The 27334-nt window shown below is 49.8% G+C and overlaps 2 protein-coding genes across 5 annotated transcripts in view; one reads left to right on the top strand and one right to left on the bottom strand.

Annotated features, from left to right (window-relative positions):
* SPOP (speckle type BTB/POZ protein) overlaps positions 1 to 6010 on the top strand; it is an 83127-nt gene extending 77117 nt beyond the window's left edge. For all 4 annotated transcript variants that reach the window (XM_055576160.1, XM_055576158.1, XM_055576159.1 and 1 more), the window contains 2 exons: positions 2941 to 3083; positions 4353 to 6010. In XM_055576160.1, the coding sequence (XP_055432135.1) occupies positions 2941 to 3083; positions 4353 to 4497 (288 nt within the window). In that variant the 3' untranslated portion in view covers positions 4498 to 6010. The remainder of the gene's footprint in view (positions 1 to 2940; positions 3084 to 4352) is intronic.
* A 17005-nt stretch (positions 6011 to 23015) lies between these two features.
* On the bottom strand, positions 23016 to 26965 carry NXPH3 (neurexophilin 3). Its single transcript, XM_055579997.1, has 2 exons — positions 26812 to 26965; positions 23016 to 24421 (listed from the first exon to the last, which is right to left on the bottom strand). The coding sequence occupies exons 1-2, from the start codon at positions 26863 to 26865 to the stop codon at positions 23717 to 23719; spliced, it is 759 nt and encodes a 252-aa protein (XP_055435972.1). The 5' UTR covers positions 26866 to 26965; the 3' UTR covers positions 23016 to 23716.
* Positions 26966 to 27334: the final 369 nt, after the last annotated feature.

Below are 27334 nucleotides of genomic sequence, written 5' to 3'. Positions count from 1 at the left end.
AACCCAGAATCACTGTTCTCAAGGATCACTTCCAGGGATTAGTGTTCCCCAAAACACAGTTTGGGAAACTGACTTTCATTGTGTAGATACACCAGACAGAGCAGTGACCTGTTTCTCCAAGGCCCTGTGGTCTGAGGAAATGCGGGGGTTGGGTGGGGGAAACAGTTGCTGTTTATCCTGTGGAAGCTTTTCTTCTGTTGGGGAGCAGTTGAGGCAAGAGTGTTAACGGGCGCGAGCCCAGCCAGCAGTAGACTCTGAGAGAGGTGGTTCTCTGCTGCAAGCGCCTCCTTTTCCTGTCCTGCTGCTGCGGCAGCTGCCTGAGGGTCCCAGCTGTCTCTGACCTGAAGGTATTAGAGCCTTCCTAGGATTCACTCAGGGGAGTCATCTCCTTCCTCCTCCCTTTGCACCCCTGAGGAAAATGTGTTTACAGTGGTGGTTTTATCTTTACTGATCATCTTTTTGCTGTGTTTATAGAGGATGGGGCATATAAACCCAATCAGTGCCTCCAGTAGAGAGGATTGAATAATAACTGTATTGTTTTATCAACTTGCAAAACTTGCTTAAGTATGATTAGGCATTTGCAAACATTCTGTACCCTTCCAGTCTAGCTCAGTTCTAACCAGAGAAAACTTGGCTTTCAGTGGAAACAGAAAGGAAACATTCGCTGTGAGGTCTGGGAAAGTAGAACACATGGCCTGGAAGGCTGCTTTTCATAAACTGAGTTTATAATGAGTATGCCTCATTTGCCCTCTAATAGTTTTTTGGCTATACTACTCCGTTTGTGGGATTTTAGTTCCCCAATCAGATTTTGAACCCAGGACCTCAGGAAGAGTTCTGGGTGAGGGTATACATAAATGTTTTAGAAATGAACGTCTAGGTTAATACTGGGCACATCCTGAGAGCGTGGAGTCCTAGCCACTGGGCCACCAAGGAATTCCCTGGCCTCTGATTTTCAGTGAAGCAGTCACTTGTGCTTGTACATACCAGGTGGTTAGCCCTCTCATTATACAGCTCCTGTAAAGATGAATAGTATCACAAGGTCCAGTTTTTAGACAGAAGTACTAAGAGTTGTGCATCCTCAGAGCCAGGTTTAGACAGCTGTGTCCCTGGGCTTTCATTCCTGCTCCTCAGCCAGAGAGCCTACTGGGAACCTGCTGTAAGTTTAGAGAGCTTGGGGTCAGCCAGAACTGACATTCCAAGGGTGGTATTTTCAGTGCAGTGTGTAAGAAAAGCAGTTGAAGCACAGCAGTGCTTTAAGTTTATGAATGAGAAGTAACTGAAGAGTTCGTTTTTCAAGTTCCTTTCAGAATTTCGCATTAGATAAGATAATCTTTGCTCTAAGCTTATTTTAAAACATTTTTACCTTTACACCTCCTTGTGAGCTTCAGGAAAACAGAATAATAAATTTTCAAGGAAGGATCTAAACATCTAGAATTTACCCAAGAGACTAAAACAGCTTCTTCTGAGCTTTTCCAGTCTCCTGGGGACATGTGTAATTAGACCAAAAACAAAACAAAACACGTTGCCCAGGCCTGGGAGACAAAATTTCAACCTCTCGGGTAAGTACTGCCATTAGGCAGGTTTTTCAGAAGCATAATTAAGAAAAAAAAGCTGTCCCCAAGGGACAAAAATGGCTACTTTTGTCTAATTATGCAGTAGGGATCAGAGCTATTCACAGCAAAAGTCCTTTTAAAAGAATATATTGAGAAAAAGGATAAGATGAATATTCTTTGCAGCACTGAGTGAAGACTGAATATTCACTCAACTTTTTCCAGTCTTCTAAAACAAAAATGGCAACCTAATTTCTTTCTTGTCTAGTGTCATTCCTGTTTTCCATGGAAACTGTTTTCCAGTTACTCAAATGTAAGAAATTAAAGCTGCACCAAAACCAATAAAACTCTCTTTTTGCTGCAGGAGATCACAGTGCCAGCAGATATGTCTCCTCACCCAGAACTCATAAAAATAAAATTGTCCTGGTTTGATTGTCATGATTCAGCCCAGAGGAGTATTGTGTCATTGAGTTCTGAGGCCCTCAAAATGGGACCTGTACAGAGACTGGATTCCCTCAGACCAAATCATTCTCCTGTGAACTAATTAGTGACAATTTTATTTTGTGCCTCCTTTTTTCCCTGTCTTCCCTCTGCCCTGAAGTTCCTTAGTGTAAGTTCATGATATATTTGAGAGCAAGTAGTACAGTTGCATCAAAACAAATCGAGTAGATTAGATGTGCCCAGTATTAACCTGGACCTTCATTTCTAGAACATTTACTTATACCCTTTACTTGAAAAATAGGAAGTTTTTAAGACTGAAACTAAATCCAGGTTCTCTGTTGCTTTGTTCTTCTACCCTCAGAATCTTACATCTCAACCCCAATAAAATAGGGCTCCATTTATCCTTTTCTACTGAAAAGGAGGCCTTTGGTTGACAGGAACAACTACCGGCAGAGATGCTGGTAAAAGTCACCACAGGGCTCCTTTTCACAGCCCGATATCCTGCTGGGCTGGTGACAGTACTTAAGTAGAAAGGGCTGTGCTGCACCCTAGTCTGCCTCTAAATAAAAGGATTGCAGAAATATAAAATGTACTGTCCCTGTTGACTTGAAGCAGAGAAATGCCTCATTGTAAGGGTAGGTGGTGATTGTTTAAGAGAGACTTTAATCATAGTCAGGGTAAGGGAAAACGAAGATGTGGGTCTATTGCATAGACCCATATTGCTATTTTTCTAATAGACTTTAGAACTTGAATGGCAGCTCTGCAAGTTATTTTAGCCATCTTCATTTCAGCCTTCAGCGTATGGTTAGGTTTTATAATTGCCTTTTCATGGTTTGTGGAGTTTTATTCAGGTATCCAGTTACATGATGGTGTGGTTGAAGAAACTACTTCAGTAGCAATCAGCCCAGAGCCTCTCCTGTTCTGACAACAGCACGCTTGTGTTTTACAGTACGCCTTGGAGCGTTTAAAGGTCATGTGTGAGGATGCTCTCTGCAGTAATCTCTCCGTGGAGAACGCCGCAGAAATTCTCATCCTGGCTGACCTCCACAGCGCAGATCAGTTGAAAACTCAGGCAGTGGATTTCATCAACTAGTGAGTTGCCATCTTCAAAGTTCTTTCAGGATAGTTGGGTTAGCTAGCAAATGAAAAAGAAAGACTTTGAATTGGTGAGTGAAACAGATGAGTAACTTTAAGCTTTCAGGAGTAAGTAGAGAGTGTCTGTCTTTTCCTTCAGCTTGACAATGTGAAAAATGGTTTTGCTTTCATCAGTCTAATCTGATTGGTGAGTGAAGTGTTTTACTACCTTGCAGGATGAGAATTGATGAAAATGAAAACTCGCTGGTCTGAAAAACCTTTATCCCCCAAAGCCATAGCATCTTTACTTCACACTCACCAGCTTGTTACAAAAAGACTAGCAGATCTCTGGGAAAACAAGTGGCTTTTGTGAGTTAGTAAGGGTGTCCAATGGTCAACTGCAGAATGGGGAAAAGAGAAAACATAATTAGGAGATGAGGTCCTAGAATACTGTTTTGAGAAAGAAGTATCCATTCCAGTACATCTGTTCCTTCTTCCTAAATGACAAGTGACCTGGCCATATTACTTTCTCAGTGGGAAGTAATTCTCAGTGGGATATGTTCTACTGCTTTGCCTGATGGGGGGCAAAAGTTGGGGAAAAAACCCCAAGAAGAGAAGCCCCCACAATAGCCATATTGGAGTAAGACAGGTCTAAGGTTGCAGGGTAGATGAGTAAACATTATTTAACACAGAAAATGCCCTCAAACAAGGAAAGATGTTCTGTAAGGCTGAAGGACTATTTTGAAGGAGTTACCAATGGAGGCAAAATGTTCCTTATCCTGAGTGCTCTCTCTGTACTGGGCACTTGCTTGGTGCTTTTTAGATGTTAACCATTCAACGAAGTGTGGGAATTGGCCTCTCTTTTTCAATAATCAAATAAGCCCCAGGCTGTGATCTTTTTTGTGGTTATGGGACTAGTAAATGGCAAAGCCAGATGGAAACTCAGAGCTGTCCGACCCAGAGAACTCCTGCTCTTTATCAGCATCAAGGAATATAAAGAGCCTTGATGATTTAGAGAAAAGCCTGAAGAACATTTCATCTTTTGTAATTGAGAATATAGTGGCTCAAAGTTCTGGTTTTCAGACTTACAAGAGACAAGAGCCGTAACCTGGTCACCTGTCTACCTACTGTCTAACAAGCAAATTCTCTTGCATGTTAAGGGTTCTGTCTGAGTGTGTCTTGCATTGACACCTAGACAGCAAACCCTGGGAAACTGGGCTCTCTAGATGGCTGTTTAGTTCTCCTTCACGTACTCCTCTGGTAACCCGTCTCTCACATTTCTCCTAGCCATGCTTCGGATGTCTTGGAAACCTCCGGGTGGAAGTCAATGGTGGTGTCACATCCCCATTTGGTGGCTGAGGCGTACCGCTCTCTGGCTTCAGCACAGTGCCCGTTTCTGGGACCCCCACGCAAACGCCTGAAGCAGTCCTAAGATCCTGCCCGTTGTAAGACTCCGTTTATTTTCCAGAAGCAGCAGCCATTATGGCTGCCACTGACCACCAGGTAGACAGCGCAATCTGTGGAGCTTTTACTCTGTTGTGGGGGGAAAAGACTGCATCATGGCCCCAGACTTTTAATACAGCACTAAATAAACTTGGGGGAAATGGGGGTGGGGGGAGGGAAGGGCCCAAGACTCGGGGCTGTTCTACCTAATGAAAACCCTGTTGCTGCGTCACTGTGTCCCCTTTGGCCCGGCCAAGGTTGATACTGTGGGGATTCAGTTTAGGCGCTGGCCCTGAGGACATCCCCGCGGTGGTACTTTGGAGAAACCTGTCTGCATCTGACTGAGCAGAACAAATCGTCAGGTGCCTGGAGCAAAAAGAAAACTTAAAAAGGACATGTAGTTTTAAGAGAAGGGAAAAGGAAAGAAGAAAGGATTTTTGCAGAATTTCTCAAAAAATCAGTTTGTGGATTCCAGTAGTATTTATGTTGAAAGAAATTTTAGTCCATCCAGCTGTGCTAAAACTTGGATATTTGTGAAAACTCCTCACTACCATGCAAGTTATCAGAAGAGCTCTCTTGTGGTTAGCACTTATTGTTTGCAAGAACAGAATATGTCCTGTTGCCCTTTGATGAAAAATGGCCAGCAGAGGTGAAAGGGGAAGGAGAGTTATTTGATCTAGAAGATGAGTGTTCTGATGTGGTAGCTTTTGGAAAAAATCTTTATTGGTGTTGAAACTGGAAAAAATAGTTTATCCAGAATTCATACTGTCTTGACAAGAACTATGGTTCTCTGTTTTTAGATATTGTGGAAAATGTTTTTTGGCATTTTTCTCTGATTTTATTTCGTCTCCCCCACTCCTTTTTCTAAAAAAAACACACAAATACACACACAACAATAACAGAGCAAAAAGAAGAGAAAAAAAAAGGAAATTTTATTATTAATGGTGTGTGAAAAACCTCCCAGCCCAAGATTGCTCAGCTGTTTGTACCTGACTTGCCGCCTGCATAGGAGCCAGTCCTATTCCTTCCAATTCACCCCTCTTCCTGCAGGGGAGAACTTCCAAATGTTAAATTTTTTTTTCTTTTTGAAAATATAAATAATTACTATTTTGTACTGTGTGGTATCTCTGGTCTTTTGTTTCACTCACCTGGCTTGTCTTTTGGGTCTGAATTCCTTAAGGGAGATTGAAGGCCTAGTTTGATCCTGTAACTTGCAGAGGTTATGCTCAAAATGTCTAAGCAGTAGGGATTCATTGTGTGTCCCTAATCTCAAGTTTCCTTTGTGAGCTTCCAGCATCTGCCAGCCCCTTGTCTTTCCTGAGTATCTCACAGTCCACATCCTAATGAGGGATCAGGCTCCTACTGCCAAGGCAAGTAATAGAAGTGGGCTTTTCTGCACCCTACGTGTTTTAAGACCTAACTCCCAATCTCCCTTAACTAACTATAAAATATCAAGGGGACATGAATGTGGAGATTTAATAAAGGGAAATTCTTACCTCTGACTGGTTCTGTCACTGACTGGATGTGTTTTCAGAAAACTTAGTATCTGAATTCCCATTGAGCTCACAGGAATGCCCTGGAGCTCCCCTCTGCTTTCATATGGCAGGGTTGCACAGGACAGAGGGGTACACTGGAGAATCATTAGCCATGGGGCCAACGTGTGTATTATTTGACCTTAGATGGAGACTCAAAGCATTTCACCTTCCATTGTTCTCCAGTGACTTTAGCCTTCGCAAACTTTCCAATTTTCATTTTATCTTGCCCCTCCTGGAATGAAATAGATATGACCATTATCAGTATATCATTTCCCTAGTGGCTCAGACGGTAAAGCATCTGCCTACAATGCAGGAGACCTGGGTTCGATCCCTGGGTCGGGAAGATCCCCTGGAGAAGGAAATAGCAACTCACTCCAGTACTCTTGCTTGGAAAATCCCATGGACAGAGGAGCCTGGTAGGCTACAGTCCACAGGGTCGCAAAGAGTCGCACACGACTGAGCAACGCGACTTCACTTCACATTATCAGTATAATCAAAGGCAGGATTTGTTCATTAGAAACCACTCCTCTGCACTTCTTGGTTTCCTCCTAAGCGTCACCTGAGTGAGCAAGTGCCCAGTTCTCCATGGCCTGGCTGCCATTTTCCAGATGAGCACACGGAGCTGGGGGCTGAGGTGTCCCAGGATCTCCTCTACCCACGTTGTCTCTCAGGCAACTGCACTGGCTTAACACTGCTCAGGTTTCAGCAAACCTTCCTATAACGCATCTCATTTGAACTTGACAACAACCTGATGGGTTTGGTAGGACAAGTGAGAGGTAGCATCTTCCCATTTTATAGATGAGAGAAACTGAAGCCCTGAGGGACATGCCTAAGGTCACACAACTCGAATAAGAGTTCTAATGATACCCTGAAAAGATTATGTAAGTAACTGGGGGAAGTTCCATATCTGAAATGTGAGGTAAAGCGTCTTCGTGTGGGAATAGCAAGAGCAAAAGCTCTATAAAGGTGCCTCAGCTGGCCTGTTACTCAGAGGATCCAGGAAGACAAACCAGGCTTCAGATTTGCTTTTCTTCATTCACAGAAAGCTGTGGATTGGGGGTTTGTGGTTTCAGGGACTGTGTCTTCAGGAGGGTAGCAATTTGGGCACCAGGCTCCTGGCAAGATAAAGGTCTCTTCTGAGATTTCCCAATATTTATGGGATTTCCACTATGGGCTTTACTGTGGAAACAGCGGTTAGGATTTTGGGTACAGGTGAAGCGGTTCGATGCTTCTGCTGTCGTCATTTTTTCTGGACGTGTTTGTTTTTGTTTAAATGATACAGTTGAAGCCATCTGGTTATGACAACATCAGAGCCCCAGCACACTGTTTGTAAACCTCCCGCTGCCACCACCCTCTCCTTTAGCTCCCCAACATCTGAAATTTAATTCAAGTTAACTCCACAATCCGGGGCATGTGCTGTCACTGCAGAGATGTCCGTGCCAGTGGAACAGCTGGAGATTTCAATTCCACTAGGATATGGCTTATTTATCAAAACAATATTTCAAGCACATAGTTTCACAGAACCTTTGGAGTTGCAGTTTCAGGTCCAAATACTATCTGGCATCATTCCCCAACTCCCCTCCTTCCTTGTCAGCTCCCTCTAACTGGCCATTCACGAAACATTTTTCTTGTTGCTTAAGCGAAGTTTAAACCTGTATTGATTATTAGGCATCTCAGGCACCTTTATGGCATTTAATAATTTAGGTAAGAGATGTTTTGCTTTTCCTTATCACTTGTCTGCTGGCCTATTTAGGTCTTTAAAAGGTTCCTCTCTCTCTCTTCTTTTTTAGATTACAGCCAGGGACCTCAAGATTCTTTCTTAGGCCAAAAGATCTTTGGTTTGACCAGCACTCTGCACAGTCATTTACAATTCTGGCTTAAACCTATTGTGGGCTCTCCATATTGTATGAGCCTGTGCAAATGAAAGGAAACAGCTTGTATGTTTATGAGCAAAACAGCAAACTGGCGGGGTGGGGGGGGAGCGGTGGGGCGTTGAGCTGCACTTTGAAACTGACTGTTGCTTTGTTCTGGCTGTTCAACTCCTATAAAAGAGCAGCAGCTAAATCCCCCCAACATGACTATATTGGATCCTTTGGGTTATCGTTGTCAAAGAAAAATTCTTGGCTGGAACCCAACCTTATTTTCCACAACTAATTATCTTTTTAATCAGCTTGGGCCTGTGTGTTTCCTTTATCCCATGACTTTTCCCTGAACTCTGCCCTACATCATTTAGATTCATTTCTAATGGCTTGCTGACTAATCCAACATTCAGGTGAGTGTTGTTAGATGCTCTTTATGAATGTTTATGCACAGAGTGGATGTGTTTCCCCTCTTGATTTCAGAAATGACTGTGCCACATTGGGCCCTTTGACCCAATAGGTGGACACCTCCTGGAGACAGTGAGCATGGAAGCAAATGTAGGATGATCAATATTTGGGAAAATGAGCTGGGAGAATGAGCAGCTTTCATCTCCAGATGAGAGCAGAAACTTGAATGTTGTTGACTGATGGGATCTTTATGCCACTAAGCCATTAGCAAGATAATCACTCCCCCTCTGTAAATCCTGTAATGCTGGAGTGGAAAGTGGCGTCTGAAATATTGTTTGGTTCTGATTCCTGCAGCTCTAGGAAAAGAGAATCTTAGACTTGAGGGAATTCAGTACAAGCAACAGAAATGACTAAGGAGTTGAAGGGGATCAACTCTGGGGGAAGAACATTAAGATGAAATAGGCATTACTCAAGTATGGGAATAGCAGAGTTCTGAGCACTTGCCATCTTGTCTTGTCTTGTGCAGCTCCCATTCATCCCAAGGTGATAATGTAACATCCTCAAGGTCATTCAGCCTGGCTTTTGGCCAAGAAGCAACAGAAGGCAAAGGAATAGGTTTGGGGCATAGGCCTGCAGACCAAAGAAAAAGTGAAAAATCTAAGAATTTGCCTAAGTGGACACACCAGCTCATAATGCTCAGTTGAAATGGGTTGACCTTTAGCCAACTCAAGACCCTAAAGATGAGCTCTTGACAAACTGCCGGGATAAAAGGGGCCCCCACATAATTTGTCTTCTTTTCATGTGTGAGAAAACATATCCAGAGAAGTGAGATACTGAGGCCACTGACTGAACAAATGATGCCTAAGCATCTAGAAAGTGCCAAAGACTGTTCTAGGCTAGGCTTGCGGGCAAGTAGGGTTTTCACTCCAGTGATCCAGTCTAACGGAGAAGAGGGGAGTGGCCCACAAAAACAAAGCCAGAAAGTCAAAGCACCGAGGACTGAAAAGCTATTGAATTTAGCAATAAGGTCAGCAGTTCCCTTAGAGCAGTTTCTGTCAAGTGGTGGAAGCAGAAGCCAAGACTGATGAGAAGGTAAGCAAACGTGGCTTGAGTATAAGCTACTCTTTCTAGAAGTTTCGCAGAGAGGAAGGGAATCTCTCCCACTCCCTCTTAAGAACTTACATCTCAATTTAGTCAACACTTTTGTCTAGAAGTAATGGTGTACAGGTTCCATAAAATTACAGACATTTTAGTGGCTGATGGCTTATAACAAAAGTCATGTCTGTAGAATAATTACAGCCTCAAATTGAGAAAACAATTACCTTCAAACCTTACACAGTTGAGAAAAGTGAAAGTTGCTCAGTTGTGTCCGACTCTTTGTGACCCCGTGGACTATAGTGCATGGAATTCTCCAGACCAGAATACTGGTGTGGGTAGCCGGTCCCTTCTCCAGGGGATCTTCCCAACCCAGGGATCGAACCCAGGTCTCATGCATTGCAGGCGAATTCTTTACCAGCTGAGCCACTAGGGGGAAGTTCAAGAATACTGGAGTGGGTAGCCTATCCCTTCAGGGGATCTTCCCAATCCAGGAATTGAACCAGGGTCTCCATTGCAGGTGGTTTCTCTACCAACTGAGCTATCAGGGAAGCCCACAGTTTTGAAAACGATTTCCTGAAGACAGACTTGTTTCTATACTTTATCCTGTCCATCCTCCAAGTAAAAGTTGGCTTCACATTTATTATAGACCCTTAAAATGTTTCTGTGGGTAGTGGTTTGGTTCAGTGGTGTGCTACTAAAAGTATAATATTTACTTACCCAAAATACAAGCCCTGGTTGGTAGCACTTGCCAGTTTCCATGGTGTAAATACTCCCACTGTGGCCATTTCAAGCTTCAAAGTGATACTGCTGGATGCAGACTTGGAAGGGGAAGCGCAGCTCCCTGTTATCAATTACTGCCACCATAGAGATAATAGTAGATGTATATAACCTCAATCCATCAGTTCAGTTCAGTTAAGTCACTCAGTCGTGTCCGACTCTTTGCGACGCCATGAACTGCAGGGTGTCAGGCCTCCCTGTCCATCACCAACTTCCGGAGTCTACCCAAACCCATGTCCATTGAGTTAGTGATGCCATCCACCCATCTCATCCTCTGTCGTCCGCTTCTCCTGCTTTCAGTCTTTCCCAGCATCAGGGTCTTTTGCAGTGAGTCAGTTCTTCATACCAGGTGATCAAAGTATTGGAGCTTCAGCATCAGTCCTTCCAGTGAATAATCAGGACTGATTTCCTTTAGGATTGATTGGTTTGATCTCCTTGCTGTCCAAGGGACTCTCAAGAGTCTTCTCCAATACCACAGTTCAAAAGCATCAATTTTTTGGCACTCAGCTTTCTTTATAGTCCAACTCTCACATCCATACATGACTACTGGAAAAACCATAGCTTTGACTAGACGGACCTTGGTTGGCAAAGTAATGTCTCCGCTTTTCAATATGCTGTCTAGGTTGGTCATAACTTTGTAAGCGTCTTTTAATTTCATGGCTGCAATCACCATCTGCAGTGATTTTGGAGCCCCCCAAAATAAAGTCTGCCACTGTTTCCATTGTTTCCCCATCTATTTGCCATGAAGTGATGGGACCAGATGCCATGATCTTAGTTTTCTGACTGTTGAGCTTTAAGTCAACTTTTTCACTCTCTTTCACTTTGATCAGGAGGCTCTTTAGTTCTTCACTGTCTGCCATAAGGGTGGTGTTATCTGCATATCTGAGGTTATTGATATTTCTCCAGGCAATCTTGCTTCCAACTTGTGCTTCCTCCTCAATGCATAGGCAATGGTAAGGTGTAAGACAAATAAGATGGATTTTGAGTATTCACTACTTTTGCTGTTAGTTGTATATTAATAAAGTTTGATTTTTAATTGACCGTTTTAACAACCAGCCCTCAACAATTGGCTCTACAGAGCCAGTGTGAACCAGCTCCCAGCATACCACTGGTGTGATTTCAAGCTTGTCCTGCAACTTCTATGTACTTGATTTCCTGTTATCCTGTAGCACTCTAGAATGCACTTACTAGTTTAATGGTAAAATGAAGTACTGCCTCTTTGGAAATTCATAGATAGATTGACGTTGATACATGAACCAATAGTCATATTACACATTTTAATCTCTCTGGGTAAATAAATACTTTTATTTCTATCTCTCAGAGGTATTGAAAGTGTTTATCAACACACTAATGGAAAATAGGCGCACACACACCCCTCAATAAATTATCCAGTGTAATCTTAAGTCATTCCAGGGATGTGGTCTCCACACGGTATCCTTCATGTCTCCATTACCTCTGAACAAAAAGAGGCATTTGAGCGTGGTCAGCATACAATGGATAGTCCCCAGGGCCTTCTACACCCACCAGAATTTAAGAACCTTGCATGGGTTTGGCCTTTTAAAATTAATTTTTAGAACCCTTTTTGTTTTCTTTGCTAAAAATTTGATATGTGATGTGCCAGAAGCTACACTAGTTTCTAGGGATAAACAGTAGGAAACTAACTGCTCCCTGCCCTCATTGGACCTGACAGTCTAGTGGAGAGAGAAGGCCCTTAATAATCTCACAAATCCATAATACCAAGCCATGGGGAGGGCTCTGCAAGAAATGTATAGGCACCTTGAGAGCCTGGAGTAGGCAGTTAATCTCTTCTGGAGGATCCAGAAAGGCTTCCCTATGACGACTTTTGGAAGTAAGAGCTGCAGAATGAAGAGCTGTCAACTTGGTAAAGTTGGAGAGTCACATTCCACACACAAGAAGTCACCTGCGTGAAGCCCAGAGTCAGGAGGGAGCATGGTGCTTGCATTCTGGGAACCCAGGAAGACTGGCTGGAATATGGAGAAGTGCGACAGCAAGTTAGAAGTCAGATGTGGGCAGGAACTTCAAAGGTCACATTCAGAGCCTGGGTGTTTATACTAAGAACAGTGGGGGAATCTTGGAAGCACTTTATTAAGGAGGAGGGAATGACAAGATTTTCATTTTAATAAATCTTTGGCTTGAGTGTAGAAAAGTTAACTGAGTGGGGATGGGGGAAGGCAAGAAATAGAACTTGAACCACAGAGGTGGCAGAGCTGGAGAAGAGATACTTTTGAGAGAGGTTAGGGGACAGATCTGTCAGAACTTGATGACTGAATAGAGAAAGGACAAAGGTGATTAGGTTACCCAAATAGAGACCAGTGGGAAAATAAGCAGGGAAACTGGATAATCAAGTTCATTTTACTTGTTGATTATGAGATGCCTTGAGAAATTCAAATGGAGGTGTCATGCAGGCTATTGACTTTGTGAGCCTAGGATTCCAAGGAGAGAAGTTTCTGGGAACCGAGGTCTCCTGCATTACAGGCGAATTCTTTACCAGCTGAGCCGTAAGGGAAGCTCCAGAATACTGGAGCGGGTAGCCTATACCTTCTCCAGCGGATCTTCCCAACCCAGGAATCAAACTGGGGTCTCATGCTTTGCCTGCAGATTCTTTACCAACTGAGCTATCAAGGAAGCCCGAGTTTTACATGAGATGCCTTGAGAAATCCAAATGGAGGTATCTTGCCGGCTATTGAATTTACAAGCCTAGGATTCAGAGGAGAGAAGGTTCTGGAATATACTGGTTTAGAGGTGTAGTGAAGCCCTTGGTGTGTTGGATCATCAAGGAGTATAGAGTGAGGAGAGAAGGAGGTCCAGGAGTAAACCCTAAGAAGTGCTTATATTTTAGGGCTGGTTAAAAAAAAAAAAAGATAACGCCACAAAGGAGGAGAAGAATTAGCTAGAGATTGAAATACATGTCAGGGGACAAATACAAAACTGTTAAAAATGTCAAATCCTATAGAATAAGAATAAAATTGCCCGTTGGAGCTAGCAACATGGAAGTCATTAGTGACTTCAGCCAGGTCCATTTCAGTGAAGGGACCTGACTGGGGCGAGGTGAGGAGTGGTGGGTCATGAGGAGCTGAGAGTACAGGCAAGTCTTCAAGGTATGGCTGTGATGGAAAAAAAGAAGTTGGGGCAAAACTGAAAGAGGAAAACGAGTAGAGGGAGGAGTTCCATTTTTCCTGTTGTGTGGAAGAGAGAGAGAAGGCTATTTCAAGTCGCCAGGAGGGATCCAGTAGAGAGGAAGCATTTAAAGCTTTGGATCCAGCAGAGAAAGGATCACCTGGGCAGGGAAGTCTGAGAGAGCTGGGAGGAGAAGCAGGCTGGTGGGCACAGGTAGGAAGACTAGGGACACCCTCTCTGGGTGGGAGTAGAGTCCTGCAGAAAGGGGGTCTGTCTCATAGTGGGAAGTTGAGCAAGGTCGTATCTGGTGACTTACATGTCGTCATGTGTTAAATAGGAGATAAGGTCAGTGGTGGAGAATTCCTGGGAAGTGGGTGAGGGTGTGATTGGAGCTAGTTGCTGGGGAGGAGTTGGTGAGAGTCCAGGCAGCACTGGGGCTCCAGCCAGGGTTGGTGTTTAGGAGCCTGGCTCTGATCTCTTGGCACCACTCATGATCTTGGCCAAAGCACCTGCAAGTATAAGCCTTAGTTGTTTGTTTTTTTTTTAATCTGTGAAATGGGTATATTTCATAGAGTTCTTGGGAAATTAGTAATATATATCAAGTCCTTAACATGGGGACTGCCATTCATGGGCTCCAGGAAGGTAAACTGCTGCTGATGTCGTTGTTATTGCTGGGTACTGTTGTTGGTCCTACCCTAAGCCATATGTAGCCTTTTGAGTCCATTGCTGTTTAGGATTTCTTGAAATGGAATGTCAGTCTGCAGTGGGACCCTGAAATGGGCCCCTTGGAGAGTGTGGGGATCTTCTGAGGGAGAATTACCTGTGGGAAGAGCATCCTGCATGGACTGGCCAGCCCCACATCCTGCAAGTTCTGAGGCCCTCACCTGCTGTAAGGGGGGGAGTCTCAGAAGAGTCTGCCAGCACCAGTCTTTCAGTCACCTGGGCCAGCTCTTCCGTTCTTCATTTACAGTCACCACTGTCATTGATACAATTGCCAAAAGCTAGGAGTGCTTGAAATTGGGCATTCCAGAGAGGAAGATAAGAGGCAGGACAGAAGCACTTCAGCTTGGAGGTGTGGAAACAGGGCTTGGGGGGAGGATGTCAGTAACCTGGGGGCCCTGGAGCCCTGGTCTTGGATGGCTGCTGCCTCGTGAGGGCCCAGGGAGTGATGGATGATGCATACCTGCTAATCCAATCCCACTTTTTTTTTTTAACACAGTTTTCCATTTTGGTTTCTTTTCTTTTTTCCTTCCTTTTCTGCTCTCTAACCTTCCCTCCTCCTGGAACATGGAAGCTTCTATTATTTCTCCCCTGTTTTCCTAGACATTTCTCTCCCCTGTCTCCAGTACCACTCACTAGAGTGACATCTTGAGCCTGATCCTGTCGCATTAAAAAAAAAAAAACTCTGCCTACAACAAGCCCTCCAGTGCTGATCTCCGCTGAGATGCAGCAGATGGCAGAGCTTGACTGAGCAGAGCAGGCTCCCTCCTACCCCTGACCTGGGAGCTGCCAAGACTGGTAAATGGGGCATTTATATACCTTTCCACACTCTAGTATCCTCCACCTACCCCTGATTTCCCCAAACAGCATCCTCCTCATTTATTGCAGATGCCACAGGGCAGGGTTTCAGCTGCCTCTTGACCTGTGTCTTCCCTTCTTCTCTCTGTCCCTGTGAAAGACTCCCATGATAGAGTTCAGAGCTATCAGTGAGTCACAAGATTTACTGCCAGGCCCCATGTCTACTCCATTCCCTTGGACCTTCTCGAAGTGTGGAAGAAACGGGTCACACAGGCCCAGTCCTCCGGGACTCACCCTCAGGAGTACAGTCTGAAATGGGCACATTTCACACACCCAGTTCCCGGGAGTACCAGCAAGGGACCACAGACCGTCCAAGTTGCTGAGAAATTGGTCCACTGGGTGGAGGTGATAAAGACAGATGAGATGGGGTGGGGCAAAGTAAGGTAGGAGAGGACACTGTAGGCTGCGTCAGCCCTGGGAGCACGCTTGGCTGACTGCTCTGGGAGTTTAACTCTGCTTCTAAATAAAGACCCTTTGGCCACCTGCATTCCCCAAGCCTTGTGCCTACCAATCAAAGTCCCAGGGGAAATACCTCGGGGCTTCTGGAGTGTGGAAGTAGGATTTGGGGCACAAGGAGCAGTAGGAACGCAACAAGAGCTCTGCTTCTCAACCAGAAATCAGTAGATTCCTTTGTATGTGTCATCTTTTGTAGACATGACAGACTTCTGAGCTTCCCTGTGGATCTTTCTTCCTGCACATTCCTGCCCATGGCCATTCTCCCTCCCTCGTACCCAGGCTTGGCCAGGCTCAAAGAGGGTTACAGGCTAGGACTGTGCTCAGGGCAGCTGTGCCCAACACAGTTCAACTGCTTTACATCTTCCAGCTCACAGCAGCCCTCTGACAGGTAAAGATCACCCCCATTTTACAGATAGGGAAAGGAGGCACAAAGATGTCCAATAACTTGCCAAAATTCTACAATTAGGAAGTGGCAGAGCAAGGACTTGAATCCAGGCAACTTGGTTCCAGCATTGGTGTGCTCAAGTGCTGCCTTCCACAGCCTTCCCTGGACAGAATGAAAAATCAGCCCTCTCCCCCATGGCTGTGAGCCCAGCCAGATGGCAACAGTCCTACATGAACCAGATCGACTGCACCAGAGCAGCTCCTTGACGGAACCTTGTGAGCAGGTGGGGGAAAGAACTGCCATCCAGGCCCAGAGGGCTTAGGGGACCTGAACAAGGTCACATGGCAACCAAGCCAATCACATCCTGACTAGGGAATGGCCTTGCTCTGACCTCAAGGTGGGGGAGCCCAGTCCCCCTGGGGCTGGACAGGCCATCCTTCCCTAGGTGGGACCACTCCTCAAGTCACGAAGGGGATCAGGGGTGAAGAAGCCTGGTATCAGGAAAGAGCAGGTACTGGGTTAAGAGCTGAGAGATCCTGGCTTTTCCTGTGACGCCCAATGCCCCTCACTGAGTCCCCGGAGCTAACCCAGGTCTCTGAAGACCGTTCTAGAGGAGACAGCGCACGCTAACGGGACAGGTGGGAGGAGAGGTGTGCCAGCACTGACATGCTGCCTCACCGCCCCTGCATCCCCTCTCCCCCAGCCAGGACGACCCAGGCTGCTGGAGTGAGAACAGTGCGGCAGCTTGTCCCCCCGTTGCCACTTCCTCTCCCAAGCTGGCAGAGCAAAGGCTGTGATCACGCCTCAGCGCACCGTCCAATGAGGCCCATCAGGGATGACCTCCCAGGGAGAGGATGTGTGCAGGACACTTTTGAGCAGATATGCCTCAAAGGAAGGCCTTCATGCCTCTGGGGAGCCTCCAGGCCAGGTGGACAGGGACACAGCACCTGCCCTCACAAGTCTCCAATCTGATGGGGAGCGACAGCTCCTGTGTCCAGTTTCCAGTTAATCTGGGGCGACACCTACTTTCCTGCTGGGACAGTCCCCAAGTTGGCAGTTACATAGCACTCCAGACTCAACCTGAGTCAAAGGTAGAAGCAGGCTCTTTTGAGAGGACCGTGGATGCCGGGGGATACCAGAGGAAGCAAGGTGGAATGGAGCGTTGAGGCTGGATGCTGGCCGGGAGGAGGAAGATGGGAAGGCCAGAGCCTGGTACTGGGGAACATGTTCGACGACAGTGCGCTTGGCTTCAGCTTCAAAAGGAGAACATTTGGGTATGGAGTGGTGGGGACTCATGGCTCCTACGTTTTTCCTTGAGTTTTTTCCTCTTCTTGAGGTTTCTTGCTTCAGTCCTAGCCATTGACATCACACTGACCACAGTAGAATATGTCCCTTAAGGCTCTGGTTCAAGTGTGAACTGAAGCCTCTTCCCCTGATGATCTGGCCCCATGGAGACCAGCTGGAACTTTCAGAGGCTTTATTAAACAATATTTGTTGAATGAATAAATACTAAGGGAGAACAGAAGGGTATTAATGTATTATATCCACAAGGCTTAAAAATAGCCCAACTCACAGAGTCTAGATTTCTGAGTCTACCCCGCCAAGGCTTGGCAGGCTCCGGCCTGGCCTGGGCCAGTGCCTTCTGCCTTCACAGGGAGAAGCCAGTTGAGGGCCAGCACCAAGTTGGGGGAAGGGGGCTCCTTGCTAGACCCCCAAGAAACCACATGGTCCCTCTGCAGCCTACCTAAGTCACCCCCTTTCATCTCCCTTCCCAGGTGGATAACACCTCTTGAGTTCACAGGGGCATTGCTTTTCCTGGGTGGAAGCAGAAGTGCCCCTGTTTCTTAAGCCAGGCCAATTCAGGAGAAATTAGAACCATACCTGCTCCTACCCAGACTGGTTTGGGGAGCTCAAACCTGAGCTTATACAGCCTGTGTTGGTCTCAGTATAATCACAAAACCAACATTGACAGCTTCGGGTTCAGGAGCCTGGTACTCTGTCCCCAAGGGCCTGGTTTGCCTCACTCCCCGCTTGGCAGTCAACTCACCACGCCAGAAGCATGGGCTGCACAGGCTGCTCCATACATTTTGTGCCCACCCTTGTGGGAGAAATGCTCTACAAGCCCAGCTCCCCAGAGTGATGTAAGGGCAGCCCCTACTCTGTCAACAATCCCCCTCCCATTACATGCCCCCTTCTGCATTGGACTTCCAGAGCTGTGTTGTTGCAGGTAATTAAAGGGTTTTAATTAAATTAGGATCCCATCTGGCTGGGACCAGTCAGGCCCTTAACAACGATTGTACGTCACCAACCTCAGAATGTGGACAGGGACTCAGATGCATGGGGACTAAATTTGGGGATGAGGGGCCTTTCAGACAGGGATACAGGATCCTTCTGGGCTTCTCAGGGGCCCCCTGCAATGCGGCAGCAACTTGTTACACCCGCCAAATGGTAGCTGTGCCCCTCAATGCCAGAGAGGGGGCAGAATACCAGAGCTTTCCCAAGTTCCTTCTTGTCCGTGTGTTGATAAAACCTCTTGGAAGGGTGAGAAGATATGTGAGCATTTTCTCATTTCTACAGACAAGATCCTTAGCAGTGAAACACTCAACCACATCCAGTGAATAAAGTGGGGCTAGACCTAACTGTTAGAAATGGAGACCCAGTAAGATAAAATTTTGATTTTTCTCTTACATAAAAGTCTGAAGGTAGAAGCCTAGGACTGGTATGATATTTCTTTTTAAAAATTATTTATTTATTTGGCTGCGCTGGATCTTCATTGATGTGTAGGCTTTTCTCTAGTTGTGGTGAGCGGGGGCGCCTCTCTAGCTGCAGTAAGTGGGCTTCTCGTTGCAGCGGCTTGTCGTGGAGCACAGGCTCTAGGGCACGCAGGCTTCAGCAGTTGCAGCACATGCGCTCTAGAGCACAGGCTCAGTAGCTTAGTTGCTCTGCTCTGTGGCATGTGGGATCTTCCTGGACCAGGGATCGAACCTGTGTCTCCTGCATTGATGGGCAGAGTCTCTAGCTCTGAGCCATTAGAGAAGCCCCTGATATGATATTTCTATTCCACAAAATTTTCAGGAATCAGCATCTTCTTCCAGCTCATTGGTCTGCCACTTCTAGGGTATGGCTCTTATCCCTCTTGGTCTAAGATGACAGTTAGAGTTTCAGCAATCACATATATATTCCAGGCAGCAGGATGAAATAAAGAAGAAGGGGCAAAGCCTTAAGATTTTTGGAAGTTGCCAAATAACTGGCTTACATGTCATGTGCTAGATCTAAGTCACATGGCCACATCTAGGTGCAAGAGAAGCAGTGAAATGAAGTTATTGTTGTTGTTGTTTTTTCAGGCCTCCAACTGCCCAGGTAAAAATGGAGAATTCTATTACTATTAATATGTAGAAAGGGGAAATAAATATTAGTGGTCTCTGCCACATGCATTATGGGTACCCAAGTCTCCTACCTCCAGCCTGGGACCTTTTCACGTCTCCACACTAGGAGTAAGGCTGAAGTGAACACAAACCCATATCCAGAAACAAACAGGAGAAAGTAACATTTGTTGAGCAACTCATTTAATCTTCCCAACAATGTTCCAAGGAAGGTAGACCCCTAGATATTCACATAAGGAGGCTCTGGGAGATTGTGTCATTTGTCCAGGGCACCCAGCTAGTAAATTACAGACTCAGAAGTGGGGTCCAGATACATCTTTCTGCAACTGTCATGTTGGCAGTTCATTCCTGAACCACTCCTCCTCTGTGGTTCAGGAGGAGCTAGTTTGTTCCTTTGGGACCATCTAGCCAAGTGGCTCTGAGACGAACTGGGAGGCTTTGAATGAGACACCTTGGCTTGGATTGTTATCAGGTCAGCCTTTGAGTTTGGCAGACCAACAGGAAACCAGGCTCCTGTGGAACCAGAACCAAGCGCCCAGCTGAGTGCCAGTCTCCTGTGGCATTGTGCCTTGGAAACTGTGGCAGCTGCCTCTCCAGGACTTTGGTATAATGGGCAAGTGCTGCCCGAAGCCAATCTTGGCTCCAACTAATGGGGCTAGTGGTCCCTCTCCTCACCCATCACCCAGCCCCTGGTTTTCCTGGTGGTACCAGAGGACTCAGAGCCTTTGGAAGTAACATTTCTCTCTCCTATTCCCAACCTTGACATTGGATCACTTCCCAGCACAGAGCAACTGGTTCACTGTGTCTCCCACAACCCCCTACACATACCCCCTTGATAATCCAGAACTTGGTCACTCCACCCCCAAACATACCTTTCCCCAGATTCCCTACCCACCTACCACCTCATTCATCTCTGAGCAATGGGCCTCACCACAGAAGTCTGCCATATGCAAGGTCACCAGCATTCCTGCCAAGGATGGGAAAGAGGGTGACTCAGTTCCTGCTTGCTCATCCCTGGGAAGAGGGTAAGGAGGAAGGGTGGAGAGAGGAGGGAGGAGGGACCCAGGCACCCATTTGCTTTTGCCTTAAGCTTCACCGAAAGGACGACTCACCATCACTGCCAGTTGACATATATTCCCTCTTATTAGCTTCACAGACCACTGGGAAGGTTCACCCCATTAGAGATGGGGATGCTGAGGCCCAGGAGGGGTTGCTTGCCCAGATGTGCACCAGGATGAGAGCAGAGGCCACCTCCAGCTGTTCCAATACTTAAAAAAGAACAAGCTTTCCCTGCTGCATTGATACTGCATTTCTTGCTCTCAAAGAGACTCCAGTCTGATGAGGGAGGCACAAATCCTGGCGTCAGAAGCTCTTCAGTCTGACCTGGGAGGTACAGACCCTGGCCCCAGGGTCTCCCCAGGCTGGTGGGGATTTACAAGTCATGTCCCCAAAAAGCCCCCTGTCTGGAGGGCTTGTCCCAGAGGCTCCACTCAAATGGAGGCGATAAGGCCCCTGCCTTTGGCCAGCTCCCCAGCCAAGTTGAGCAGATTGGAGAGCAGGGCCGCAAGAAGAGCAGGCAGCGGCGGCAGGGTGTAGGCAAAGATAGGCACCTGGAGCTTCTCTCTGGGACAGGAGACAGGTTTGTTCCTGAAGAGTTTGCTCTCCTGTGAGTTTTGAATGGCATGAGTGGTCCAAGCACTTGCTGGGAACTGGGGGTCCATCTCATCTCCTTGGCAGATGCCCTAGGCATTGCTCATCAAGGGGGCAAAGGTTGGCACCTTCATAGCCAGATGCTTAATGTCCTACCCTTTGTGGGGATTGGGGGAGGGGAGGCAGAAGTATCTGGCGATAGCAAGATCAGTAGGGCACAAGGACTATTTCAAAAGAATTATGATTCGGGAGGAAATCTGTTAGCAAGATCTTAACTGAGAGGAGCCGCCGGTTACTGGGAAGGTGGAAAAGGAGGGATGAGGCAGCAGAGTGTGCGCACGGGTGAAATGAAGTTATTAAAATGAACCCACCCCCTGTGCAGGCGGAATGTGTGCCAGGCAGGCCAGCCCTCCAGCTGTCGGCAGCATCTGGCTCTCCGCAGGAGGAGAGGAGCTGGAGGGGTTGGGTCAGAGTGCCCCCGGCCCTGCTGACAGTTCAGCCAGGCTAGATGGGGAAGGAGCCCAGCACAGCCACAGGGCTGACGGAGCTGCTCAGGGTCAGTGTCCAGTGTGAGTCCACAGGTGGGACAATGCAGCAGAATCCAGCAAGCCCAGACCCCCAAGGGCAAGGCCAGGCCCCTGTCCCCATAGTGGAAAGGGAGTGGGAGGCATGGAGGAGCTCTCAAATCTCTGCTGAGGAGAGATGCCCTGGGAAGCACAGTGTGGCGGGTGGGTGGGGAAGAGGCTGGGATGGGAGCGTGGGCTCCAGTCACTTGCCCTTCCTGGGTCACTTCCTACAACCTGGGGCGACAGCAACGTGGCTTCTATGGCCCCACAAGCTCTGTCTGTGCTGTGAGGGCATAGTCTGTGCTGTGTGCTGCTGGGCAAGGGAGATAGGCTGGGGGTGGCCAGAGCACCCTAGGACTCTCCTCACTCTGGCGACCTGGCCGCAAGGGATGCAGGAGGCCTGCGTGCCGCCCTCCCAGGAGAGCAGACCACGATCTTGGCTCCTGCCTTCCCCTCATGGAGCCCCAAAGGGCCCAGCTGACTCCCAGATGTGCCCTGCTGTGGGCCAGAGCACAGGGATGGCTGCTTCCAAGCCCCTACTGTCCTCCCCCCACACCCCGGCCTGTTCCTCCCCAAGTGTGTTAGACTGAAAACCCAATACCCCTGATTCTCTGATGGGACCCTTCCCAGGAGACTTCCGCAGGAGGAGCCGCTGGAAATCACAACCAGGAGAGAGCCTTGGCAGTGTCTCCTCGTCTCAGGGAGCCAGAGCCAGAAAGGGACTCGGAGGACATGTGTGCGGCCCTCAAAGTGTGGTCCCTGGGCCGGAAGCATCAGTGTCTACCTGGGCATTCGCTACTCGTTAGAAAGGCAAATCCTGAGGCTGCGCTCCAGACCTGCTGAATTAGAAACTCTGGGGTAGAACTCAGAAGTCTGTGCTTTAACATCCCTCTTGGTTCAGAAGCCCACCCACATTTGAGAACCTCTGGGCTGGGCAAGCTCCTCATTTTATAAAGAATGAGAAGAGAACCAGAGGACAGTGGACTTACCCAAAGCCACAGAGCAAATATTGACAGAGCGTTGGTACCCCAGTGGGCCCACCCAAACGGTGACCCAGGAAGGTGACCAGGATCACCCACCCTGTGTGGCCCACCTGCCTGCTAGTTCTTCCTCCCCAGGTGCTTGGCAAACGCCAGGCCCACCCAGCATCTGCCCAGCTTCCGGGGCTAGGCAGGGGCGGGGAGGGAAGCCCTGGAGCATCAGCTCCAGCAGCTGTTGGAGCCCTGCAGCTCCGGCCTCAGGAAATGTCCTGCTGTCTTCTGAGAGACGCCGGCCAGACACTGGGCACCCGGGGCCCTCCCCCCACCCCCTGTCCCCAACAACTCGGAGTCCGATATCCAGGAAAGCTTTATTCCCTGCTCGGTGAACAAGAGTCTGCACACACAAGTTGACCATCAGGTGATTTCACAAACCCCACCCCCCACCCCCACCCCCACAGACAGACACTACGGGACAGGTCCAGCACGCCCACCACAGTGTGGCCTCGCCCGCCCCGAGCAGGCCACGAGGGAGGCAGCATCTTTATCCAGGCGGGCCCTGGGCTGATGGGCGAGGCTGGCTGTGAAAGGGTCACTTGCTGGATAAGGTCACTCCCAGAGGAGCCAGCAGGGGCAGGACGGGGGAGGAACACGTGGCTCACGGGTGGCTTCCACCTGTGGCCTTGGTGCCGGGAGAATCGCAATCGTCCTTGTCTTACGGACAGAGGGGTACTTCAGCTCGAGGGTGGGGTGGGGAGGAATGGCAAGAGAAGCGATTTTGGAAAGGGGAGGCCTGGCTAGGAGCAGGTTCCCTCTCTGCCAAAACATCAAAGACTCCAAGGGTCACCACTTCCGCCTCAAGCCGAGCTCAGACCACAGTCCAGGATGAGGGCTCAGGGCTGCCCCCTGGGTGGGGCTGGAGAGTTCCTGCTGCTGGCGGCCAGGACGCCCCAGCTCAACCATCCTGCATTGCTCACTCGGACCACATTGATGAAATAATCTCCTCATTGCTCTTCTTTCTCAGGATGGCAAGGAGGGAGCCAAGATTTCAGGCTCCTCTCAATAACTATTGGTCTGTCTGCCCCAGGGGCTTCCTGGACCTGGCATCTTTCTGTCGCTCAGTAGGAAAGCCCTGTGAGGCCACCCAGAGAACCCACTCCTCGGCCAGTGCTCCTGTGTCCTGCTCACTCCACAGCCTCAGGTTAGGGCCAGCACTTACGACCCCTTCCCCACCACCTGAGACCCGGTTCTGGCCACATTTGGCCTCTCCTCCTCTCCACCCTGGAGCTCCCTGCCTGAGGCCCCTTCCCTTCCCTGCCCAGTATCCAGACAGATGGCTTCCTGTGTGGGCAGGCCTGTCCTTCCAGCCCTGGCCTGCCCTTTGTGGCCTGCCCAGGGTCACCCAGAGGGGTAGTAGGGAGTATCGCTGTGGTAGTTGTAATCCGGGCACACCTTCTGGACTAGCCTGTAGTCCGTGCTGTAGAAGGCGATGTAGACGCAGACGACTTTGAAGGGCTGGGAGCAGCTCCAGGTGGCCGAGCTCTGAGCGTGGTCTCGGGAGCAGGTCTTGGCTGGGTCGTGGGTGCAGAGCGAAATCCGGCGGCCCCGTTCCACCTTCTCCCACTCCATCCGGCAGTTGAAGATTTTGGAAGCCTTGGCTTCAATGAAGATCTGCTGCTCCTGGTGGAACTCTACAGCTTTACTGGGGGGCACAAGGCTGATGGAGATATTGCCCTGGCCTGTGGCATTGTGTCGGAAGTGGACACTGAAGGTCCCGTTGCCGTGGTCCACGATCTTCCCCGTGACCAGCAGGTTCAGGGCTACCGTCTTGATGTTGGAGTAGAAATCACCCCAGCCAAAGATTTTCTTCACTTTGGCTGACGGCGGGGGGCTGTGGTTTGGGCGACTGGGGGGCTGCCCAAGGACCCCCCATGCCTCCCCAGGTGGAGCCAGCAGTCCTAGGAGAGTAGAGTTGGCCATGTGGCGAGACTTAGGGGACATGTGGCCCCGCTTCCGAGGCATCCGGGGCCGGGCCTGGCTCTCAGAGTCATCATGCTCAGGGTCCTCTGAGCCTGGCGGACCGTCATCCTGGCCGCAGATGACCTGCGGAGGGAGTTGGGAGGAGAGTGAGCACCTGGGTCTTCCTTCTGAGGACTCAGGAGTTCCGGTCCACCACTCCCTACCACCAGCACTCTCTCTCTGTCCTTCCACTCTGACTTGGGGCCGAGGGGCCCCGGCACATCGCTCACTTACACTGGGGGTTGGGTGTGCATTCTGGCCTGTGTCATGGTTCCATCTCATGTTCTGACACTCAGGTCACCCCTAGCTCCTCTCGCCACTGTGCTGCCTTTGGCCACTATTCAAAGTCTGGAAGGATAGTGGAGAATTCTCTCCAGGGACCAAGGATGCATAGCTACACAGCTTCTACTCTTAAGAGAGCTCCAAGTCTGATGGGGGAGGCCCAGCTCCTGATCTCGGGAGAGCCTTCATCAGACCACAGAAGTACAGCCCTCTGTTGACAGAGCGGTTGTCGTCTAGGAGAGATACAGCCTCCGCCTCTGTGATATTCCCAGGCTAACGGGGGCGGTACACTGTCTGCCTTCAAAGAGCCCCGAGTCAGGTAGGGGTGCTCCATCTCTCTGCTGAGAGAGCCCCTCGTTTGACAGGGGAGGTACAGCCCTTACCTTTGGGAACTTTCTAGTCTGTTGAATGAGACAGCATTCCTACACTGGGAGAGTTTCTACCCTCAGAGGCAAAGAAAACCAACAGATGATGGAAAAGAAAACAGAACCCAGTGAAGTTCTCTCTCAAGTACTAATGCGGTTTAGGTTTTAATGGGAGGATTTGAGGGAGACCTGGGTGAGTTCCATAACCAGGATGACCAAACTCCACTGATGACAACGTGCCAGGATACGACATCCTAGGAGGGAGTTCTTCTTACTCCCATTTCACAGATGGGGACCCCTGACTCACAGTTTACATCACTAGAAGACTAAGTCCTTCAGGGTCAGTCCTCCTAATCCACCATACTCCCAGGCTCTCGGACCAGATGGGTCCTTCTTCGGGAGTTTTATCCAAACCCTACCCTCTTCTGGGATCTCTGGAAAGCTCTGCGGAGGCTCGGTTGGCCTCTGCTGCATCCACTCTACTGACAGGCAACATCTGGGGAGGCTTCTTGAAGAAGCTGTGGGGAGAGCCAGTAGGACAGACTGACAAGCTCAAACACAGGACAGCTCAGGAGGGCACCGGGGAATGGACCAGGTTCCCTGAGGACAGCTGCCTGGCGTGGGTATGCTCAGCTTTTCAAGAAAGGCCCTCTGTGTCTCATAACCAGCACCAGGTGTACCAGCTCACAGCTGGGCAGCATCTGGATTTGCTGGGACCTGGGATAAGGATGTGGAATGCCTGAGGCTGTCATACTCACGGCTACAAAGGGGTTCGGGGTTTTCATGTCCTCTGTTCTGGCCCTGGTCATGTCTGTGGTTGTGCGCGGTGTCCCTGCCTGCCAGGACCCAAGGGTGGGGCAGAGGGACAGCAGGAGGGGAGGGCCGCGGGGCTGGGGTCAAGGCAGAAGAGGTGTGCGTGTACTTAACCCTGAGGGGGCGGGGGAGCGGGCGGGGAGGTCACAGCTAAATGGCTGGAGGATGAAGAGAAGGGCCCTAGGGGGAGATGTGACAAGGGAAGGGTTCTTCCACACAATGGCAAAGGGGATTATTGTTTTGAGAAGACCCAGATGTGGGTCTGAGGCTTCTCCACGACAGGATTGGTAGGTGGCGGTCGGTCGGCGGGGATTCGCGCCCTGAGCTGGGGTCTGGTGTGGATTCCCCGCGTCCTGGGCAGCCAGGAAGGCGCGAGCGAGCGCACGGGGAGCGGGCTTCGGGCGCTCCGCTCAGCTGCCGCGAGCGCCCAGGGCGGGAGCCGCCTGCCCAGGTCCTGTGGGGCTCGGGCTGCGCGCAGCCGGGAGAGGAGAGGAAAACAACAGGCGAGGAGGGAGGGAGCGGGAGGGAAGGCGGGAGCGAGGGACGCGGGGGCCACCCCCCGCCTGGGCCAGCTAGTGCGCTGGGGGCCCCGGAGCGCGGGGCCCTCCGGGTCCCTCCGCGTCCCCGAGGTCACGGAAGAGCCCATACCCCCTACCCTAGCAGGTCATCAGCTCCACAGCCACCCTCCACTACCCTTCCGCACGGCCCGGGGCCCGGGAAGAGGTCAAATGACCCTTGGCGACGTCTGCGGGCATTTTCCCTCGTGCCCGTCGCACCTCCCGCCACCAGCGGCCGAGTAGGTGGGCCAGCCCAGCACCCTCTCCCCGCCCCTATTAACCCTTCCTGTACAGTCTCCGGCCTCGGACCCGCCCTCTCCCCCAGCCTCGAGGCTTCCCCTCCATCCCCGGGATGCTGGGGGGAAGGGAGAAAGTTTTCGGGCTCGGAAGCTTCCCGCGCTCTCCCCCAGTCCTCCCGGCCCCCGCCCCTCCGCGCCGCTCCCCGCGGATCACTCACCAGATAGAGGCTGCCCTGCACTAGGAACACGAAGCAGCAGCGAGTCAGTTGCATCTTCCTCCTTTGCTCTCGTGCCCCTTCCTCGCGTCTGTTCCCTTCAGGGTCCCAGGCCCTTCCTCACCCCTGCTCGCTCTTTCAGGCGCGCCGTCCCATGCTCCAGTCCCCCGGCCCCTGGCGGCCCTCCGCGCGGCCAGCAGCCCAGGACCGACCCCGCCCCCTTCGGTCCAGCTGTGCAGTCGCCGCCCCCTCCCCTGGTCCAGCTGCACGCGGCGCGGCCCCCTCTCGCGGCCCCAGATGTGCGCCCCGACCGCCTCGAAGGGCCCCAGCTGCGCGGTGGCTCCGCGGCTCCAGATATGCCCCCTCGATTCCAGCGGCGTCGCTCTCGCCCAGATGTGTTGGGGACCCGCGCGCGCGCTCGCCCCAGAGCTAATTCCCCAGGCCAGATGGCCCCTCCCGTCCCGTCGCGGCGCGCCCCCTGGCGGACGCCCCTGGCCGCGCCAAGCCCCGCCGCCGCTATCCGCGC

Source organism: Bubalus kerabau, chromosome 4, assembly GCF_029407905.1.
Source record: "Bubalus kerabau isolate K-KA32 ecotype Philippines breed swamp buffalo chromosome 4, PCC_UOA_SB_1v2, whole genome shotgun sequence".
Classification (NCBI taxonomy): Eukaryota; Metazoa; Chordata; class Mammalia; order Artiodactyla; family Bovidae; genus Bubalus; species Bubalus kerabau.
Note: the sequence above shows the minus strand (reverse complement) of the source record. Positions and strands in the feature narration are given on the sequence as shown.